The sequence below is a fragment of the Chlorocebus sabaeus genome, chromosome 6 (genome assembly GCF_047675955.1).
Source record: "Chlorocebus sabaeus isolate Y175 chromosome 6, mChlSab1.0.hap1, whole genome shotgun sequence".
Taxonomy (NCBI): domain Eukaryota; kingdom Metazoa; phylum Chordata; class Mammalia; order Primates; family Cercopithecidae; genus Chlorocebus; species Chlorocebus sabaeus.
In genome coordinates, this window is record NC_132909.1 from 48,824,851 (window position 1) to 48,842,135 (window position 17,285).

The 17,285-nt window shown below is 48.3% G+C and overlaps 1 protein-coding gene across 2 annotated transcripts in view; it reads right to left on the reverse strand.

The window, feature by feature from the left end:
- Positions 1-2: 2 nt before the first annotated feature.
- Positions 3-17,285, reverse strand: part of RLN3 (relaxin 3) — a 40,621-nt gene continuing 23,338 nt past the window's right edge. The window contains exons 2-3 of one of the 2 annotated variants that reach the window (XM_007995505.3): positions 3,620-3,810; positions 3-830 (exon numbers count right to left, since the gene is read on the reverse strand). In XM_007995505.3, coding sequence (XP_007993696.1) covers positions 592-830; positions 3,620-3,809 — 429 coding nt within the window. In that variant the 5' untranslated portion in view covers position 3,810 and the 3' untranslated portion in view covers positions 3-591. Of the gene's footprint in view, positions 831-3,619; positions 4,264-17,285 lie in introns of those variants that run through there. The other variant, XM_007995504.3, reaches the window with a different exon arrangement.

A 17,285-nucleotide genomic window follows, 5' to 3' on the forward strand; every position in this document is an offset into this window, starting at 1 on the left:
TCTGCCAGTCTTGGAATTTTTATTATTGGAGTTTGGGAAGATTCTAATGTGCCCAGAGCTCTCCTAGGGGGGCCACCTGCCACCTTCTCTGGGGTCCACAGCCTTGGAACTTTGTCAGGGGAGTTGGAGGAGAGGGGATGGAAAGCAGGGAAAAGGAAGCTTGCGTGCAAAGGCTGGACTAAGAGGCTTAATTTGAGCTGGCCACAGTTTGGACTGGGCAGGGGGCAGGGGTCTCTGTGTGGCCTGTCTGGGTAGAATAGGGACCCAGTTGTGGCAGTGGAGTGTGTAAGCTAGGCAAACGCATAGTTAGGGTTGGGGAGAGGTCAGAGGTCAGGATCAGGGGTCCCCACTTGTCCAGGCAGGGGCACAGCTTGCTCAGGGGACAGGGTCATGATAGGCTGGTCAAAAGGCAGGGTTGGTTAGGTGGTGTCGGGGGACTGTGCCTGAGCCCACAGTGCCTGGACTCTGTGACTTGCAGACGAATGAATGAATATGTGAAGCTCGAAAGACAGGTGCCCAGCCAGACACTGGTTAAGTGGATGGCAGGACTGGAGCATTGGTACTGGTGCCCACAGCTGCCCAGCCCTCAAACTAGCAAAGGCTACTGATTTCACTTTTGCTACACCCCCATTTGCAGCAGCTGCTGGAAAGGCCAGCCAGGACATCTCGGCTGCCCCGAAGCGTCCGGGGGGTTCCTTGCCAGCTGGGTCGCTCCCCATAAAAGGCCTGGGGTGACTTGGTCAGGGCCAGCCACTCGCTGGACCCCATGGCCTCATCCAGCTGGCCTGCCAGACGGTCTCCATCAGCATCTGCCTCCGGGAAGGTATCTCCTGCAAAAGATGAACAGAGTTAGTGCTCAGAGCTCAGCTGCCGCTGCACCCACAGTCCTGGCTCCTGGACGATCTAGCTCTGATCTTGTGACAATAGTTATAGACATAGTTCACAGACATAGTTCAGAGTTTTGATTCCACCTGGTCCTGGGTTCAAATTCTGGCTCTGCCAGAGTAGGTGGGAGAGTAGCTGGGATTACAGGGGTCTGCCACCAGGCCTGGCTGATTTTTGTATTTTTAGTAGAGACAGGGTTCACCATTATTGGCCAGGCTGGTCTCAAACTCCTGGCCTCAAGTGATCTGCCCACCTCAGCCACCCAAAGTGCTGGGATTACGGGAGTGAGCCACTGCACCCAGCCCTGTCATTTATTTTCCCTTACTCTTTATTATTAATTGAGGACCTGGTACATTTGGGAGCTGGGCTGACTGAGCATGAATCCAGCCCCTCCAAGCTGTAATCGTGAGCAAGTAAATTTACTTATTGGAGCCTCAGTGTTCTTTTCTGCAAAGTGGAAAAACATAATTACTCCAACCTTCTCAAGTTTTATAAGGAGTAGAGGAGTTAATATCCATTTAAAAAAAAAAAAAAACTTAGAACAATGTCTGGGACATGATGAGCACTCAAAAATGATTATTTAGTTCAGGCATGGTGGCTCATACCCGTAATCCCAGAACTTCCAGGAGCCCATGCAGGAGGATCACTAGAACCAGGAGTTCAAGAACAGCCTGGGCAACACAGCACTACCCTGTTTCTACAAATAATAATAAGTTAGTCATGGTGGCATAAGTTAGAGATGGTGGCACAAGCCTGTAGTCCCAGCTACTCAGGAGGCTGAGGCAGGAGAATTGCTTGAGCCCAAGAGGTTGAGGCTGCAGTGAGCTGTGATCATACCACTGCACTCCAGCCTGGGCAACAGGGCAAGATCCTGTCTCTAAAATAATAATAATAATAATAATAATAATAATAATAATAATAATTTATTGATCACTTACTGTGTGTCAAACAACGTTTAAGTGCTTTAGCAAGTTAACTTCTTTATTCTTCTCAGTGACAACCAGTTGAGGTGGGTGCAGTTAGCACCCCTATTTTCCAGAGGAGACCACTGAGGCAGGACTCAGTAAAGAATTTGCACGGCCAGGCGTGGTGGCTCATGTCTGTAATCCCAGCATTTGGGAGGCTGAGGTTGGTGGATCACCTGAGGTCAGGAGTTTGAGACCAGCCTGGCCAACATGATGAAACCCTGTCTCTACTAAAAATAAAAAGATTAGTGGGGTATGGTGGCACACACCTGTAATCCCAGCTACTTGGGAGGCTGAGGCATGAGAATCACTTGAACCCAGGAGATGGAGGTTACAGTAAGCCGAGATTGCACCACTGCACTCCAGCCTGGGCAACAGAATGAGACTCTATCTCAAAAAAAAAAAAAAAAAAAAAAAAAGCCGGGCACAGTGGCTCATGCCTGGAATCCCAGCACTTTGGGAGGCCAAGGCGGGTGGATCATGAGGTCAGGAAATCGAGACCCTCCTGGCTAACATGGTGAAACCCCATCTCTACTAAAAAAATATAAAAAATTAGCAGGATGTGGTTGCAGGTGCCTGCAGTCCCAGCTACTCCGGAGGCTGAGGCAGGAGAATGGCCTGAACCCAGGAGGTGGAGTTTGCAGTGAGCGGAGATCACGCCGCTGCACTCCAGCCTGGGTGACAGAGCGAGACTCTGTCTCAAAAAAAAAAAAAAAAAAAAAAAAAAAAAGATTAGCACATGAACACACAACTATTACGTTGTAGAGTTACTATCTGAATCCAAGTGGTGTGTCTTCTAGGTCCACGCTCATACCTATCCTCCTTCTCACCAACATGAATATCTATTTCCCAGGCCCCTGCCCCTCATGAAGCTAGGTCTTCTGTTCCCTCCAACTCTCCTGATAGATCCCAGACTGTGCCACTGCCCTGCTTAGACTCTGACCTAATCTCTTTTGACTTAATCACACCACTTAATCCTGCACGGTTCAGGAACTGTGTCTCCCATTTGAAGATAAAGCCACTCAGAGACTCCAATCTCAGCACTTAGGGAGGCTGAAGCAGGAGGATCACTTGAGCCCAGGAGTTTGAGACCAGCCTAGGTAACATAGTGAGACCCTGTTTCTACAAAAAAAAAAAAAAAAAATTAAAACTAGCCAGGCGTGGTGTCAGGTGCCTGTGGTCTCAATTACTCTGGAGGCTGAGGCGGGAGGATCGCTTGAGCCTGGGAGGTCAAAGCTGCGGTGAGCAGTGATTGGGCCACTGCCTTCAAGCCTGGGCAATGGAGTGAGACCACATCTCAAAAAAAAAAAAAGACAGAGACGGGAGGAGAAACCAGCTTGCTGGAGAGAGGTCACGCATTAGGTGATAAAATCCAGCTATGTGTATATCACACCTTTCACATTACCTGCTGGAAAGGGTTGGAAACCACTTTGGTGTTGTCTTTGCGAATGGCGCTCTCCCCGCCCCCACCTCCGGAGCATACAAGCAGCAGCTTTGCTTTGCACAGGACACATAGCAGCTGCTCAGAAAAGAGTAACCTGTGCTTGGACTTCCAGTCCCCAGGGATGGCTTGCAACCCCCCCCATCCCAGCTCTGCAGCTCTGCTAACTCCTGAGCCCTTCTTTCAAGGCTGGGCAGGTATCCCTGGCTGAATGTGGCAGAGCAAGGACCCTCCTCCTCCAGCAACCTCTTCTCATCTCTGTCCTTAGCTCCTGGGACCCATCCAGCCACCCGTTCCTCTCCCATATCCACTCTCTCCCCAGCCTCACCCATAGTCTCGTGGGCCAGGATGTCCGATCGTCTCCACCGGGATCCCCCGCAGGTGAAGATGACTGCTCGGATGAATTCTCGCCCGCAAAGCTTCACTCCGTAAGGCGCTGCCCGGGCCTCAGTCCCCGGCCACAGCTCCCCAGTCAGCACCCACGCCGCCAGGAGCAGCAGCAGCGTGTACCTGGCCATGCTGGACAGAGATGCCTCCGATGTGTGAGTGGGCCAGTGTCTCCGCTGCCTCTTGGTCCCCCTTTTATACATCGTGGCTCCCCCACACTCTGCCTGAAGAAAGCTGAGTGCCTCCCTTATCTTCTCCAGCAGAGAGGAGACAGGCACGGCCCCAGCAACCCGGCCTTTCTCGTGTCCCCAACGAAGTGATAACCTTTTGCTAGGGACAGGGTGACGTGGCCCAGCTCATTGTCATCATCATTGACAGAGAGGCGAGAAGGTCTCCATCCCGCAGAGACCAGAAATGAATAATCCCAACAGGCGGGGCAAGAGGACGCAACCAGACCCCCACAACGTTAGGGTCCTGGACCTCTTCAAAGATAATAACAATGAATGCCCATGCAGTATGCACTATGGGGCCAGGCACACTGCTCTAAGCATTTTATTTGTTTGTTTATTTATTTATTTATATTTTATTTTATTTTATTTTTAATTTTTATTTATTTATTTTTTTTAGGCGGAGTCTTGCTCTGTCGCCCAGGCTGGAGTGCAGTGGCACTATCTCGGCTCACTGCAAGCTCCACCTCCTGGGTTCAGGCCACTCTCCTGCCTCAGCCTCCCGAGTAGGTGGGACTACAGGCACCCGCCACCACACCCGGCTAATTTTTTGTATTTTTAGTACAGTCGGGGTTTCACCGTGTTAGCCAGGATGGTCTCCATCTCCTGACCTCGTGATCCGCCCGCCTCGGCCTCCCAAAGTGTTGGGATTACAGGCATGAGACACCACGCCCAGCCGAAACCACACTTTTAGGAGCATGGGGTTATCAATTCAGGACTAAGACAATTCCCATATTACAAATGAGGAAATGGAGACACAGAAGGGTGTCCTGAGGAAGCAGATGCCAACATTTTTGACACCAGAAACCGGTTTCATAGAAGACAATTTTTCCATGGATGGAGTGTTGGGGGGATGGTTTTGGGATGATTCAAGTACATCATGGTTTTTTTTTTTGTTGTTTGTTTGTTTGTTTGTTTTGAGATGAAGTCTTCCTCTGTCACCAGGCTGGAGTGCAATGGTGTAATCTCAGCTCACTGCAACTTCTGCCTCCCAGGTTCAAGCGATTCTCCTGCCTCAGCTTCCTGAGTAGCTGAGACTACAGGCACACACCACCACACCCAGCTAATTTTATTTTATTTTTTATTTTATTTTATTTTTTTTGAGACAGAGTCTCGCTCTGTTGCCCAGGCTGGAGTGCAGTGGCGCGATCTCCACTCACTGCAAGCTCCGCCTCCCGGGTTCATGCCATTCTCCTGCCTCAGCCTCCCGAGCAGCTGGGACTACAGGCGCCCGCCACCTCGCCTGGCCAACATGGAGAAACCCCATCTCTACTAAAAATACAAAAAAAGCCAGGCGTGGTGGCGCATGCCTGTAATCCCAGTTACTCGGGAGTCTGAGGCAGGAGAATCACTTGAACCCAGGAGGCACAGTCTGCAGTGAGCCAAGATTAAGCCACTGTGTGCCAGCGTGGGCGACAGAGTGAGACTGTCTCAAAAAAAAATAATAATAATAATAATAAAATAAAAATTATATATATATATAGAGAGAGAGAGAGAGAGAGGCTGGGAATAGTGGCTCACGCCTGTAATTCCAGAACTTTGGGCACCCAAGGCAGGAGTATCGCTTGAGCCCAAGAGTTCCAGACCAGCCTGGGCAACATGGTAAAACCCCACCTGTACAAATAATTTAAAAATTAGCCGGGTGTGTGGCACACATCTGTCGTCCCAGGTACTCAGGAGGCTGAGGTGGGAGCATCACTTCTGCTTAAATGTTCAAGGCTGCCATGAGCTGAGATTGCATCACTGCACTCCAGCCTGTACAACGGAGCAAAACCTTGTCTAAAAAATAAATAAATAAATAAAAATTGAGGCCGGGCACGGTGGCTCACGCCTGTAATCCCAGCACTTTGGGAGGTTGAGGCGGGTGGATCACTTGAGATCAAGAGTTTGAGACCAGCCTGGCCAACACGATGAAACCCCGTCTCTACTAAAACTACAAAAATTTACTGGGCATGGTGGCAGGTGCCTGTAATTCCAGCTACTTGGGAAGCTAAGGCAGGAGAATCTCTTGAACCTGGGAGGCAGAGGATGCAGTGAGCGGAGATCACGCCATTACACTGCAGCCTGGGCAACAAGAGCGAAACTCTGTCTCAAAAAAAAAAAAAAAAAAAAAAAAAAAATTGAGAGATAAGATTCATATAAAATAAAACTAACCAGGCCAAGCACAGTGGCTCACATCTGTAATCCCAGCATTTTGGGAGGCCAAGGCAGGCGGATCACTTGAGTTCAGGAGTTTGAGACCAGCCTGTCCACTGTAGTGTAAAATCCAGTCTCTAACAAAAATACAAAAATTAGCCAGGCATGGTAGCACACGACTGTAGTCCCAGCTACTTCGGAAGCTGAGGCAGGAGAATTGCTTGAACCCGGGAGGTGGAGGTTGCAGTGAACCGATATTGCACCACTGTACTCCAGCCTGGGTGACAGAGACCCTGTTTTCAAAAAGTAATAAAATAAAATAAAATAAACAATTTTAATACTATATACATATAATGTTCACAGCAGCATTATTCACAAGAGCCAAAAGGTGGAAGCAACCCAAATGTCCACCCATAGATGGAAAAAACACAACATGTTCCATCCATACAATGGAACATTATTGAGACATAAAAAGGAAGGAGGCCAGGCACCCGTGGCTCACACCTGTAATCCCAGCACTTTGGGAAGCAGAGGCGGGTGGATCACTTGAGGCCAGGAGTTCGAGACCAGTCTGGCTAACACGGTAAAACCCCATCTCTACCAAAAAATACACAAATTAGCCAGGTGTGGTGGCGCATGCCTGTAGTCCCAGCTACTCGGGAGGCTGAGGCACAAGAATCGCTTGAACTCAGGAGGCAGACGTTGCAATGACCCGAGATTGCGCCACTGAACTTCGGCCTGGAGGACAGAACAAGACTCTGTCTCAAAAATAAATAAATAAAATAAATAAGAGGAAGCACTGCTCCATGCTATGATGTGGAAGAACCTCGAAAACATAATGTTGAGTGAGAGAAGCCAGGCACAAAAGGTTACACAGTGCATGACTCTACTTATATGAAATGCCCAGACCAGGCAAATCCAGAGACAAAAAGTACATTACTAGTTGCCAGGGGCTGGGGAGATAGGGAATGGGGAGCCACTGCTTACTGGGTATGAGACTTCTTAGGAGTAATGAAAATGTTTTGGCACTAGAGATGACGGTTGCACAACACCGTAAATGTACTAAATGCTACTGAATTGTGCAATTTAACATGTTTGATTCTATGTTATGTCAATCTCTTTTCTTTTTTTTTTTTTTTCTTTCAAGATGGAGTCTCACTCTGTCACCCAGGCTGGCGTGCAGTGGTACAATCTATCTCGGCTCACTACAACCTCTGCCTCCCAGGTTCAGTCGATGCTCCCGCCTCAGCCTCGCGAGTAGCTGGGATTACAGGCGTCTGCTACCATCCCTGGCTAAATTTTGCATTTTTAGTAGAGATGGGGTTTCACCATGTTGGCCAAGCTGGTCTCTAACTCCTGACCTCAAGTGATCCACCCGTCTCAGCCTCCCAAAGTGCTGGGATTACAAGTATGAACCACTGTGCCCAGTCTTTTCTTTTTTAAAGAGATGAGGGCCAGGCGTGGTGGCTCACGCCTGTAATCCCAGCACTTTGGGAGGCTGAGACAGGCGGATCACAAGGTCAGAAGATCGAGACCATCCTGGCTAACATGATGAAACCCCGTCTCTACTAAAAATACAAAAAAATTAGCCGGGCGCAGTGGCTGGTGCCTGTAGTCCCAGCTACTTGGGAGGCTGAGGCAGGAGAATGGCGTGAACCCGGGAGGCGGAGCTTGCAGTGAGCGGAGATCGCGCCACTGCACGCCAGCCTGGGCGACAGAGCGAGACTCTGTCTCAAACAAAAAAAAAAAAGAAGAGAGATGAGGCCTCACTATGTTGCCCAGGCTGATCTGGAACTCCTGAACTCAAGTGATCCTCCCCCTTTGGCCTCCCAAAGTGCTGGAACTACAGGTGTGAGCCACCAGCCACAGCTATGTTAATGTTAATTTCACCTCGACTTTAAAACACAGCAAAAACAAGGGCTCTGGTAAGGGGGGCAAGCCTGGCTTCAAATTCCACCTCTGCCTCTTTCCTGCTGTGTGACCTTGGCCAAGTCACTTAACCTCTCTGTGGCTTGGTTTCCTCACTTGCAAAATGGGAAAGATTTAATGAGTGAGTCAAATTTTTACAACAATCTCCAGCATGAAGTAAGTGCTGTTTAAATGTTATTTCTACTGGACACATTCCCTTTGGATTAGAACTTCATCTCTTTGTCCTTTTCTCTGTCACAAACTCCTGGCCCCAGTTGCCTGCTGTGGATGTCATGGGCCAAGGACAACATTCCAGAGGCAGAGGTCACCTCTGATTGTACTGCTTCTAAAGGGCTGATGAATAATACTCTCTTCCCCTCTGCCTCTTCTCCAGGAACCTCCTGTAGGGAGGTACCCTCTTGCCCTTCTCTCCTGTGCCCCCAGTGCCTGGCCTGGGGACTGGGGAGAATAAGCATTCAGGAAATATCTGCTGCTTGCCTGCCTGACTTAACTGATGGGCCTCAAACCAGAAGTCTGTTTTTTTTTTTTTTTTGACGCAGGGTCTCACTCTGTCGCTCAGACTGGAGTGCAACTCGGCTGCCCGCGGCTTCTCCAAACTATTTAATTTCTTTTTGAATAGTTAATACATTTACACACTTCAAAAAGCAAAGCATATAACGTTTATGAAGCAGCATCTGCCTTCCAAGTTTCAGTTCCTCCCCTTTTTCCCATGAATAACCACAGCTCTTAATTTCCTGAGTATCTTTCCAGAATTACTTTGTACACATAAAAACAAATATGAAGACAGGTTTTTCTTTCTTTATGAGACAGGGTCTCACTCTGTTGCCCAGGCTAGAGTGCAGCAGCGATACCACGGCTCACTGCAGCCTCGATCTCTGGGGCTCAAGTTATCCTCCCACCTTAGCCGCCTGAGTAGCTGGAACCACAGATGCATATCGCTCTCAGCTCATTTTTAAATTTTTTGTAGAAGGCCGGGCGCGGTGGCTCAAGCCTGTAATCCCAGCACTTTGGGAGGCCGAGACGGGCGGATCACGAGGTCAGGAGATCGAGACCATCCTGGCTAACACGGTGAAACCCCGTCTCTACTAAAAATACAAAAAACTAGCCGGGCGAGGCGGCGGGCGCCTGTAGTCCCAGCTACTCGGGAGGCTGAGACAGGAGAATGGCGGGAACCCGGGAGGCGGACCTTGCAGTGAGCTGAGATCCGGCCACTGTACTCCAGCCTGGGCGGCAGACCGAGACTCCGTCTCAAAAAAAAAAAAAAAAAAAAAAAAAAAAAAAAAAAAAATTTTTTGTAGAGACAGGGTCTCAGTTTGTTCCCCAGGCAGATCTCAAACTCCCGGGCTTTTTTTTTTTTTTGGAGACAGAGTCTTACTCTGTTGCCAGGCTGAAGTACAGTAGCACCATCCCAGCTCACTGTAGCCTTGACCTTCTGGGCTCAAGTGATCCTCCTGCCTCAGCCTCCCAGAGTAGCCGAGACCACAGGCACATGCCACCGCGCCCAGCTAAATTTCGTATTTTTTTTTGCAGAGACAGGGTTTCACCATGTTGCCCAGGCTGGTCTTAAACTCCTGAGCTCAAGCAATCTGCCTGCCTCAGACTCCCAAAGTGCTGGGATTATAGGTGTGAGCCATTGTGCCAGGGCACTATATTAAAAACATTTTTTTTCCTCTTTGACTTTGTCTGGCTCTGGCTCTGTCACTCAGACTGGAGTGCAGTGGCATGATCACAGCTCACTGCCGTCTCAAACTCCTGGGATCAAGCCATCTTCCCACCTCAGCTCACTACTATGCTTGGCCAATATTTTTCTTATTATTTTATTTTATTATTATTATTATTATTTTAGAGACAGGGTCTCAATATTTTGCCCAGGCATGAGACGCTGGACCCAGCCTAAACATTTTTTGTTAATGTGGCAAAATACATGTAAAATGTACCGTTTTAACTTTTTTTTTTTTTTCTTTTTTTTTTGCTCCTGTTGCCCAGGCTGGAGTGCAATGGCGCAATCTTGACTCACTGCAATCTCCACCTCCCGGGTTCGAGCAATTCTCCTGTCTCAGCCTCCCGAGTAGCTGGGATTACAGGCATGGGCCACTACATCCATCTAATGTGTTTTGTATTTTTAGTAGAGACAGAATTTCACCATGTTGGCCAGGCTGGTCTTGAATCCCCTGCCTTCAGGGGATCTCCCCACCTCGGGCTCCCAAAGTGCTGGGATTACAGCGTGAGCCACCCTGCCCAACTGTTTAAACTATTTTTAAGTGTATGGTTCAGTGGCATTACCCATGTTTACATTATTGTGCAATCATCCATCTCTAGAACATTTCGTCTTCCCCAACCAAAACTGTGTCCCCATTAAACACTATCTCTCCATCCTTCCTCCTTCTACCCCTGGCAATGACCATACTACTTTCTACCTCTATTAATTTTTTTTTTTCCTTGAGGTGGAGTCTCTCTCCCATTGCATAGACTGGAGTGCAGTGGCACCATCTCGGCTCACTGCAACCTGCACCTCCTGGGTTAAAGAGATTCTGCCTCAGCCTCTTGAGTAGCTGGGATTACAGGCACCCACCACCACACTCAGGTAATTTTTTTTTTTTTTTGAGACGGAGTCTTGCTGTGTCGCCTAGGCTGGAGTGCAGTGGCGTGATCTCCGCTCACCGCAAGCACCGTCTCCCTGGTTCATGCCATTCTCCTGCCTCAGCCTCCCGAGTAGCTGGGACTACAGGCACGCATCACCACACCCAGCTAATTTTTGTATTTTTAGCAGAGACGGGGTTTCACCACATTGGCCAGGCTGGTCTCGAACTCCTGACCTCATGATCCACCTGCCTCTGCCTCTCAAAGTGCTGGGATTACAAGCGTGAGCCACCGCGCCAGCCTGCACCCAGGTAATTAAAAAAAAATTTTTTTTTGAGACATAGTCTCGCTCTATCACCAGGCTGGAATGCAGTGGCACGACCTCAGCTCACTGCAACCTCTGCCTCCTGGGTTCAAGCAATTCCCCTGCCTCAGCCTCCCGAGTAGCTGGGACTACAGGCACACACCACCATACCCAGCTAATTTTTTTGTATTTTAGTAGAGACGGGGTTTCACCATGTTGGCCAGGATGGTCTCGATCTCCTGACCTCGTGGTCCACCCGCCTCGGCCTCCCAAAGTGCTGGGATTACAGGCGTGAGCCACTGCGCCTGGACTAAGTTTTGTATTTTTAGTAGAGATGGCATTTCCCCAAGTTTGCTAGGCTGGTCTTGAACTCCTGACCTCAGGCTATCCACTCGCCTCAGTCTCCCAAAGTGCTAGGATTACAGGCATGAGCCAGCATGCCTGACCCAGAATTTCATTAAAAAGTAGCATGTTCTGAGGCCGAGACGGGCGGATCACGAGGTCAGGAGATCGAGACCATCGTGGCTAACCCGGTGAAACCCCGTCTCTACTAAAAAATATAAAAAACTTGCCGGATGAGGTGGCGGCTACTCGGGAGGCTGAGGTAGGAGAATGGCCTGAACCCAGGAGGCGGAGCTTGCAGTGAGCTGAGATCCGGCCACTGCACTCCAGCCTGGGCGACAGAGCGAGACTCCATCTCAAAAAAAAAAAAAAAAAAAAAAAAAAGTAGCATGTTCTACACATTCTTCTGAATGTTGCTTCTCCCACATGACTTACCAAGTGTTGGAGATCTCCTCTTAACAAAACTCTCATTTTGCATCCTTGTTATTTATTTATTTATTTATTTATTTATTTATTTATTTATTTTGAGATGGAGTCTCGCGCTGTCGCCCAGGCTGGAGTGCAGTGGCCGGATCTCAGCTCACTGCAAGCTCCGCCTCCCGGGTTTACGCCATTCTCCTGCCTCAGCCTCCCGAGTAGCTGGGACTACAGGCGCCCGCCACCTCGCCCAGCTAGTTTTTTGTATTTTTTAGTAGAGACGGGGTTTCACCGTGTCAGCCAGGATGGTCTCGATCTCCTGACCTCGTGATCTGCCCGTCTCGGCCTCCCAAAGTGCTGGGATTACAGGCTTGAGCCACCGCGCCCGGCCTTTTTTTGGTATTTTTAATAGAGACAGGGTTTCACCATGTTAGTCAGGCTGGTCTCCAACTCTTGACCTCAGGTGATCTGCTCACCTTGGACTCCCAAAGTGCTGGGATTACAGGCGTGAGCCACTGCGTCTGGCCAATTTTTTTTTTTTTTTTTTTGATGTGGAGTCTTGCTCTGTTGTCCAGGCTGGAGTGCAGTGATGCAATCTCGGCTCACTGCAACCTCCACCTCCTGGGTTCAAGCCATTCTCATGCCTTAGCCTCCTGAGTAGCTGAGATTACAGGTGCCTGCCACCTGGCCTGGCTAATTTTTGTATTTTTAGTAGAGACTGGGGTTTCACCATGTTAGCCAGGCTGGTGTCGAACTCCTGACCTTAGGTGACCCACCCACCTTGGCCTCCCAAAGTGCTGGGATTACAGGCATGAGCCACCGCACCTGGCCTCATCTACTTTTTATAGCACCTGTAGATGATTGCTGTCTGCATCAATGATTTTGCTGGCTTTTGCAACATGGTGATTTTCTAATTCTTTCTTTCTCTTTTTTTTTTTTGAGACAGTTGCGCTCTTGTCACCCAGGCTGGGGTGCAGTGGCGTGATCTTGGCTCACTACAGCCTCCGTCTCCCGGGTTCAAGCGATTCTCCTGCCTCAGCCTCCCGAATAGCTGGGATTACAGGTGCATACCACCACGCCCAGCTGATTTTTGTAATGTTAGTAGAGACAGGGTTTCACCATGTTGGTCAGGCTGGTCTCGAACTCCTGACCTCAAGTGATCCACTCACTTTGGCCTCCCACAGTGCTGGAATTACAGGCGTAAGCCACCTCACCACCTCACCTAGTCTTTTTTTTTTTTTTTAAGACAGAGTCTCACTCTGTTGCCCAGTTGCCCAGGCTGGAGTCCAGTGGCGTGATCTCGGCTCACTGCAGCCTCTGCCTCCTGGGTTCAAGCTATTCTCCTGCCTCAGCCTCTCAAGTAGCTGGGATTACAGGGGTGTGCCACCATACCTGGCTAATTTTTGTATTTTTAGTAGAGACGGGGTTTCACCATGTTGCCCAGGCTGGTATCGAATCCCTGACGTCAGGTAATCCACCCGCCTCAGCTTCCCAAAGTGTTGGGATTATAGGCATGAGCTACCACGCCCAGATAATTTTTGTATTTTTAGTAGAGACGGGGTTTCATCATGTTGGCCAGCTGGTCTTGAATCCCAACCTAAGTGATCCTCCTACCTGGGCCCCCAAAGTGCTGGGATTACAGGTGTAAACCAGCACACCTGGCCTGTTATTATTTATTCAAACTTTTTTCCATTACTTTTTTTTCTTTGTAGAGATGGAGTTTTGCTATGTTGTCCAGGCTGGTCTTGAACTTCTGGGTTCAAGTAATCCTCCCACCTTGGTCTCCCAAAGTGCTGGGATTACAGGCATGAGCCACCAAGTATGGACTGTTTTTCTTTTTTTAAAAAAAACCTTTTTTTTTTTTCTTCCTTAGGTTATTGGGGAACAGGTGGTATCTGGTTACACGAGGAAGTTTTTAGTGGTGATCTGTGAGATTTTGGTGCACCCATCACCTGAGCAGTATACACTGCACCCTATTTGTAGTCTTTTATCCCTCACCCCCTTCCCACCCTTCCCTCCCTGAGTCCCCAAAGCCTATTGTCTCTTTTTTATGCCTTTGCATCCTCACGGCTTAGCTCCCACTTACAAGTGAGAACATACAATGTTTGCTTTTCCATTCCTGAGTTACTTCACTTAGAATAAGAGTCTCCAAGTCCATCCAGGTTGCTGAGAATGCCATTAATTCATTCTTTTTATGACTGAGTAGTATTCCATTGAATATATACCCACCACAGTTTCTTTATCCACTCGCTGATTGATGGGCATTTGGATTGGGTCCCCTTTTTTGCAATGGCAAATTGTGCTACTATAAACATGTATGTGCAATTATCTTTTTTACAGAATGACTCCTTTTCCTCTGGGTAGATATCCAGTAATGGGATTGCTGGATCAAATGGTAGTTCTACTTCTAGTTCCTTGGGGAATCTCCACACTGTTTTCCACAGTGGTTGTACTAGTTTACATTCCCACCAGCTGTGTAGAAGCGTTCCCTGATCACTGCATCCATGCCAACATCTACTGTTTTTTTGATTTTTTGATTATGGCCATTCTTCCAGGAGTTTAAGGTGGTATCACATTGTGGTTTTGATTTGCATCTCCCTGATCATTAGTGATGTTGAGCATTTTTTCATATGTCTGCTGGTCATTCGTATATGTTCTTTTGAGACTTGTCTATTCATGTCGTAAACCCACTTTTTGATGGGATTATTTGTTTTCTTCTTGTTGATTTGTTTGAGTTCACTGTAATTCTGGATATTAGTCCTTTGTCAGATGTTTAGATTGTGAAGACTTTTTTCCCACTCTGTGGGTTGTCTGTTTACTCTGCTAACTGTTACTTAGCTCTTTAGTCTAATTAAGTCCCAGGAATTTATCTTTGTTTTTACTGCATTTGTCTTTGGGCTTTTGGTCATAAAATCCTTACCTAAGCCAATGTCTAGAAGGGTTTTTCCAATGCTATCTTCTAGAATTTTTATAGTTTCCAGTCTTAGATTTAAGTCCTTTACCCATCTGGAGTTGATTTTTGTATAAGGTGAGAGATGAGGATCCAGTTTCATTCGCCTACATGTGGCTAGCCAATTATCCCCGCATTACTGTTGAAACGGGTGTCCTTTCCCCGCTTTTATGTTTTTGTTTGCTTTGTTGAAGATCCGTTGGCTGCAAGTATTTGGGTTTATTTCTGAGTTCTCGATTCTGTTCCATTGGTCTATGTGCTTTTTTTTTTTTTTTTTCTTTTAGACAGGGTCTTACTCTGCTGCCCAGACTGAAGTGCAGTGGCACAATCTCGGCTCACTGCAACCTCCGCCTCCCAGGTTCAAGCGATTCTCCTGCTTCAGCCTCCCTAGTAACTGAGATTACACGCGCCCACCACTGCACCCAGCTAATTTTTGTATTTTTAGTAGAGACAGGGTTTCACCATGTTGGCCAGACCGGTCTTGAACTCCTGACCTCAGGTGACCCACCCACCTTGGCCTCCCAAAGTGCTGGGATTACAGGCTTGACTCACCATGCCCGGCCTATGTACCTATTTTTATACCAGTACCAGAGCACGGCCTATTCGAATGTTTGATTTGCAGTTAGTTGAATCTTCCAATGTGTAATCTGTGGATACAGGGAGGGCCGACTATATGCTGTACAATCTCCAGCAGATAAAAATATTTCAGCCTCCACCTTGCATTTCCAGTCACAAAGTCTTATGATGAATTTTTTTGAGATGGAGTCTCGCTCTGTTTCCCAGCCTGGAGTGCAGTGGCGTGATCTCGGCTCACTGCAACCTCCACCTTCCAGGTTCAAGCCATTCTTCTGCCTCAGCCTCCCAAGTAGGTGGGATTAAGGGCACACACAACCATGCCCAGCTAACTTTTGTGTGTAGAGATGGAGTTTCACTATGTTAGACAGGCTGGTCTCAAACTGCTGACCTCAGGTGATCTGCCAGTCTAGGCCTTCCAAAGTGCTGGGATTACAGGTGTGAGCCACCGCGCCCAGCTGAATATTTCTGATGGACGACATGGTCTCCGGGCTTGGTCCAGTTATTTGTGGGCATTGGAGAAATAGGTGGGAGGTGGAAATAGGGCTTCTAGGTTCCCTCCCCACAATGAAGACCCCGTGGCTAGTCCTGGGGCCCTGATGTGACTTGTATCGCCAGCTGGGATTCATTCTTAGGCACTGCCTGCCTGGAAGTCTCATTAATTCTTGGGGATATGTCAGGGCTGGGGCTCAGCTGGCAATGCCAGGCAGACTGGAGCTGCTGCTTCTCCTCTTCTCCCATCCAGGGTCACACCCAGGGCACTGGAAAATCCCATGAAAAGAGATGGGCTCTGGTTCCTCCAGCTTCGTGATCCTGGGGTGAAGATGTTACAGGAAAGGGGTCCTGATCCAGACTCCAAGAGAGGGTTCCTGGATCTCACGCAAGAAAGAATTCAGGGCCTGGCACGGTGACTCAGTTCAAGACCAGCTTGGCCAATATGGTGAAACTCCATCTTTACTAAAAATACCAAAATTAGCCAGGTGTGGTGGTGCTCGCCTGTAGTCGCAGCTACTCGGGAGGCTGAGGCAGAAGAATCGCTTGAGCCTGGGAGGCGGACGTTGCAGTCAGTCAAGGTCGTGCCACTGCACTCCAGCCTGGGCGTCAGAGTGAGACTCCATCTCCAAAAAAAAAAAAAAAAAAAAAAGGATTTCGGGTGAGTCTGTAAAGTGGAAGCAAATGTGTAAGGAATAAAAGAATGGCTACTCCATAGAGCAGTCTCAAGGGCTGTATTTCTTTTTCTTTTTCTTTTTTTTTTTTTTGTGTGTGTATTTTAAATAGAGACGGGGTTTCGCCATGCTGGCCAGGCTGTTCTTGAACTCCTGACCTCAAGTGAACTGCCAGCTTCAGCCTCCCAAAGTGTTGGGATGACAGGCATGAACCACCACGCCCAGCCTTGTTATTTCTTGATGATATGCTAAACAAGGGGTGGATTATTCCATGCCTCTCCTTTTTAGTCCATACAAAGTAACTTCCTGGCATTGCCACGGCATTTGTAAACTGTAATGGTGGCAGTGTAGCAGTGAGGACCAGAGGTTACTCTCATGGCCACCTCGGTTTTGGTGGGTTTGAGACGGCTTCTTTACTGCAACCTGTTTTATCAGCAAGGTCTTTATTTATGTATTATTTGTTAATTTTTTATCTTTTTTGAAATGAAGTCTCGCAACATCGCCCAGGCTGGAGTGCAGTGGTGTGATCCTGGCACACTGCACTCTCCACCTCCCGGGTTCACACCATTCTCCTGCCTCAGCCTCCCGAGCAGCTGGGACTACAGGCGCCCGCCACCACGCCCGGTTAATTTTTTGTATTTTTAGTAGAGATGGGGTTTCACCGTGTTAGCCAGGATGGTCTCGATCTCCTGACCTTGTGATCTGCCTGCCTCGGCCTCCCAGAGTGCTGGGATTACAGGTGTGAACCACCGCGCCTGGCCAGCCTATCTTATATATTTATCTCACTGTTTATTTTGTATCCTGTTCTAGAATGCAAAGTCAAGGGAGTTGTTTGCTTTATGTTGTTTTCTTTTCTTTTTTCCTTTTTTTTTCTGAGACTCAGGCTGGACCACACAATAATTGCTCACTGCAGCCTCCACCTCCACAGCTGAACCAATCCTCCCCAGCCTCAGCCTCCAGTGTAGCTGGGACCACAGGCGCAT